The sequence below is a fragment of the Branchiostoma belcheri genome, unplaced genomic scaffold, assembly GCF_001625305.1.
Source record: "Branchiostoma belcheri isolate BF01 breed outbred unplaced genomic scaffold, Haploidv18h27 scaffold934, whole genome shotgun sequence".
NCBI classification, from domain to species: domain Eukaryota; kingdom Metazoa; phylum Chordata; class Leptocardii; order Amphioxiformes; family Branchiostomatidae; genus Branchiostoma; species Branchiostoma belcheri.
The window spans coordinates 2,786-7,925 of NW_017804614.1; the positions used below are offsets into that span (position 1 = coordinate 2,786).

Consider the following 5,140-nt stretch of genomic DNA (forward strand, 5'->3'; position numbering starts at 1 on the left):
CTCGCTGGTCATTACGTAAACTGAGAGCTTCACTTTCATAATTTTTGGGAAGGGAAAAGACACTGGAAAAGAGAGTTTTACTGAGCGTTTGATGTTAGTTGTTTGCAAAACGTTTTAGGTAAAAACCTGCCAAATGCAAAGAATAATAATTTTCTGAAAACACAAGCCGTTTCCATTGTTTATCACACTTCGTATCGGCAAAATGTTGTCAAGTTGCAACACAAAACCAGAGATATGCAGCCACACAAATCACCAAAAACGCCAGAAATAATCTGACAACTTCCTACATAAAAACATTCGACTGCTAAAAGAAACGAAGCTGTCTGCTTTGAGCCACAAGTTAGATCTTGGTTTAGTTATGAGCGGCCTGGAGGACCGGGTCACTGCATGCATAAAGAGCCGCGCTTGGTAGTTCATACTCCACCGTGCATACTCGGCCGTCATTATGCGGCGTTATCCTTTGTGTTCTTTCATAATTTTCACAGACAACTCATACTAAGTAATTTTCTACCGAATAAAAACACGTCTCTACCTGTGCACTGTCTTATTATTCTGGAGTTTGTATCGACTGCAACACGTTTGTAACTACTAAACGTTAACGTTACGTTCTAGTGAACAGACATGATAAGAACTACTAGTAATTTTTATAAAAATCTACGTTTTTTATTAAAAAAATACGATACTTACAAACTTCAGCAGAATTTTTTACATAATCTTACGGTAACTGCTAACAATAATCTTTTACGATTTACAGCATACAGCAAATAGTAGCCGCTTACAAAAAAAATCAGTTCCAACAGATTTACAGAGATAGTCCGTACTTTTCAGATAGAACATAGAACGTCGTGCGTGAAAATTATTTCCACAAGTCTAGGACAACGTGCAACGTAAATTCACATAATCAACAAAATTATATACGCTCATAATCTCATACCACGTCCGGGCAAGCTTTTTTCCAGGGCTATCTACTCCGGTATCGCGCGATAACTTTTCAGTGTTGTGATCTTGCTGATCGTCAATCTCCTCTGGGGGTAGGCCTAAAAAACAAGTCCGTAACTCCAGAATACCCCGGCAGATTTTCTCCAATAAGGTCTCAGAATAGTCCATAAACCTCCATCTGCAAATCTACGTAGGATATGGCCTTGAAAAAGATCGTCTACCGGCCCAAATGCTGCCGCAAAGCGCACAGCTTCTCCGCTCGGAAACAAGACACGCCATCCGCCATTTTGGGTGAGTCACGTGACCCCTACTCCCGCGAAATCTTAGCGTTCTTTTGGCTGTTCTTTTTACTGGACATGTCCCCGGCCTGTTTTTCCAAATAGCGCCGTAGTAAGCTAAATACAGCGTGCTGAAAGGTCAATGACCCATTTTTTGGTGGGAGGGATGGGCGCCCTTGGAATGGCGACAAAAAATTGGCGATTTCGGCTCTTTCGGGCTTCAAAATGGACATTATGTAACCCCTACGACATATACAGCATTTTAAGAATGAAACTGTGGAAAAAATGTTCATGGAAAGGGACAAAAAGGTGGTATTTTTTTAAAGATAAGCTTATAAACTAAAATCGTATGCGAGGCCGACACACTGCGCCGCTTTATGTGTTGGGGAGGGGTGCTGGCGCATGGCACTGTTGACATTTACGAAAAAAAATTCATAAAAAATCAACACTTTGAGATATTAAAAAAATGCTCGCATACGTTTGTTCCTATTACTAGTGTGTGCCTTTCAACAAAATATGTTGAATAAAAACCAAAGCGCTGGCCAGAAAAATTGATTTTTCTAAAAAGGGGGCGTGGCTCATAACTCGAGATGACGTCATGATTACGTCATCAAAATTTGCATAAATTATCATCTTGCACTAAGGTACTTACACAAAAAAAATCAATGACCATAGGTAATCCTAAGTAGTATTTTTAGGATGTCCCCAAAGTCCTCAGCCACCCTTCCATACCACCTTAAATGCACTAATGGAGACACTAAAACAAACAAACAAACCTGTTTGGCCAGCTCCTGCTCCAGTTTATTTTTCTCTTCTAGAACTGCCTCCAGTCTCCTCTGTTCCTGGACCTGCTGTTCCAGCCTCTTCCTCTCCTCCTGCAGCCCTCTCTCCAGATCATCCTTCTCCTGTAACTTTGTTCTCAGTAACTCCTTCTCCTTCTGCAGGTTTTCCTCCAGGGCGTTTTTCTCCAGTAGGATGTCAGAGAAGGAGGTCTGCTGTTGTCTTTGTGTCTCCAGCTGTCTGAGGAGTTCATCTCTCTGGGCCTGCAGGGCAGACAGCTGACGACCAAACACCTGCAGAGGGAAAATATCTTACTCTGTAGTGAATCTATGGCTTTATTCTTTTCACAGTAGCATAATAAAAAAACAGATGGAATGTTTAATGTTTTAAGTAAACATGATTAATATATAATTACTTATGAAAAGACTTTGTGAAGGAGTTGCCATGCCAGAAGGTGGATGGCAGATAACTACAAAATGTATGAAGAAAGGAGACAAGAAAAGTCAGATTTAATGTTTTCTTTACTTTTAATGCAGTGATATGTAATGTTGGCTGTGTATATGTGATGTTCCCACTGAATAAAAACCATTTGTGTACAATGATTGAATGAGTCAAAATTTTAAATTGTAGGAACCTTGTTTTTTTGGCCTAGCTTGTTTTTTATTGACCGCTTGCATTAGATTTGGAGTCTGCGGGGGATGTCAACCATAAAATTCACTTTTATTTTTGCTTTGCTTTGGCCTTATCATTGGGCTTAGCAGTAGTTAAGAGGATGAGGAATCCAATGCTACGATGATGTGACTTCAACTTGAGGGGTTGCAACATAATATATTATAAATATCAAACATACCTGCTGCACCTCAGCACTGACAGTCAGAAGTCTGCACCAGGTCTTAATATTAATATTTGATATTAAACATACCTGCTGCACCTCAGCACTGACAGTCAGAAGTCTGCATGCGAGTTTGGAAAGTCTGCACCAGGTCTTAATATTAATATTTAATATTAAACATACCTGCTGCACCTCAGCACTGACAGAGTCAGAAGTCTGCATGCGAGTTTGGAAAGTCTGCACCAGGTCTTAATATTAATATTTGATATTAAACATACCTGCTGCACCTCAGCACTGACAGAGTCAGAAGTCTGCACCAGGCCTTAATATTAATATTTATTATCATATAGCCGGGTGACATTGACCAATCAGAAGGCTCCATTCCACATTCTTTATGTGGCCGTAATGTCACAAATAGAGTCAAAATCGGGTATTTATTCATCCCAATCCATACATTAAACAAAATGAATAATCACCCGCATATGACCTCAGGTGACCCAATAGAACAAGGCTCTACTTCTAAAAAATCCAAAAATAACTTGAGTTGTATTCCAATGACTCCCATAAGAACACCTGTTCCCTGCCTGTGACCCAGTTAGAACGTGAACCCTACCGTGTCCTCAGGTGACTCCAGATGGAACAAATATTCTATGTTCTATTCAGCATGTGCAAGTACATTGTGTCACTCTTCACTGCATCAGTTTGGATAGGCTATCGTGTAAGCTATATGTGATGGGATCCAATCGTTTGTACCAGTTTGGCCCAAGAATGTGAAGGCGAGGTCAGTCTAGAGTGGAGACCTAGAGAGGGAGGTCCTGGTGGTGGCTGTCTTAGGATAGGAAGTTGATTAAACAGTTAAAGTTCGGACTCTGTGACTCGGCTCATCATCTGACACGTGGTGCAAGAAGCGGGATCGTAATCTACCGAAGTAACCACCAGTAAGTGGAGACCCCGTCCGGAAAACCTGACCTGACACTCGAAGATCCTGACACTGAACCATAATAGAGCTATACAAGGACAGACCCGGAAGGACAATCGGAACTTGTGCTGTGTGTTACCACGGGAAGAGAAGTCAGGGAAGAGTCAACCGTGAGTTGGACGGACTGTTTATATGGATTTTTGAAGTGGGTGTCATTCCAGAGAAGTTACATTGTGTAAACAAGGGGCCCCGGGAGTGTATGCAGTCTTAAGTGAAACCACATGTGCCCAACGTTATCTGTGTGCATCCATTGTATGGGACTCCTCAGTCACATTCCAGACAGACCCCGGCAGGCCAGACGGGCCGATTCAAGTCAGTAAACTGTAGCACGGTAGTACCAAAACAAGTCAGTAGCCGTTGCTGAAAGGAAAAGAAATGGAGGGATATATCGAAGCAGGGGAAAAGATGGGGCTAGAAGGAGAAGTACTGCATAAGTTTGTGCAGCAGGCCCTGGAGAGGGACGAGAGAGTTAAGGAGAGGGAAGCACAGAGAGTAGAGGCAGCGAAAAGAGAGAAAGAGCTGGAGCTCGAGAGCCAGAAGCTAGAAGCCGAAGCTAAAAGACAGGAGATTGAACTCGAGAAGATGAGAGTTCAAGCCGCAGAGAGAGACAAGGAGAGACAAGAGAAAGAAAGAGAAAGGCAGGGAGAGATGGAGAAGATGAAGTGGGAAGCAGAGGAAAGAGAGAAAGAGAAAGAACGGGAACGACAGATGGAGATGGAGGAGATGAAGTGGGAAGCAGAAGAAAGAGAGAAAGAGAAAGAAAGGGAACGACAGATGTCGATGGAGAAGATGAAGTGGGAAGCAGAAGAAAGAGAGAGAGAAAGGCAGGAGAAGGAGGCGGAACGGCGACACCAGCTGGAGATGAGGCGGTACGGGCCAGAGAGAGGCGCACTAGAGGAAATGGAACGTGCGCGGGCGAAAACTCCCAAGCTTCCGCCGTTCGTCGACGGGAAGGACGAAGTAGATGCCTTCCTACAGAGGTTTGAAAGATTTGCCAGCTCCAACGGCTGGAGGGAGGAGGTCTGGGCCTCCAACCTAAGCGCGCTGTTAACTGGGAAGGCACTTGAAGTATATTCGAGGCTCAGTAACGAAGACGCCCAAGACTACGACAAAGTGAAGGTGGCATTGTTGAAACGGTACAATCTAACTGAGGATGGCTTCCGCAACAAGTTCCGACAGAACAAGCCGGACAAAAGGAGAAAGTCCAGAGCAGTTCCTGGTACGCCTGACCAGTTACCTGGACCGGTGGGTGGAGTTATCCAAGACGACGAAGGATTACGAGTCGCTTCGTGATTTGGTTGTGAAAGAGCAGTTTATGGAAGCCTGCCCACC

At 43.4% G+C, this 5,140-nt stretch overlaps 1 protein-coding gene across 1 annotated transcript in view; it reads right to left on the bottom strand.

Moving 5' to 3' along the window:
* The window catches only part of LOC109461526 (chromatin assembly factor 1 subunit p90-like), a 5,850-nt gene extending 2,776 nt beyond the window's left edge, over window positions 1-3,074 (bottom strand). The window contains exons 1-2 of the mRNA XM_019757906.1: window positions 3,013-3,074; window positions 1,994-2,290 (exon numbers count right to left, since the gene is read on the bottom strand). Of these exons, the coding sequence (XP_019613465.1) occupies window positions 1,994-2,290; window positions 3,013-3,051 (336 nt within the window). The 5' untranslated portion in view covers window positions 3,052-3,074. The remainder of the gene's footprint in view (window positions 1-1,993; window positions 2,291-3,012) is intronic.
* Between the last annotated feature and the right edge of the window lie 2,066 nt (window positions 3,075-5,140).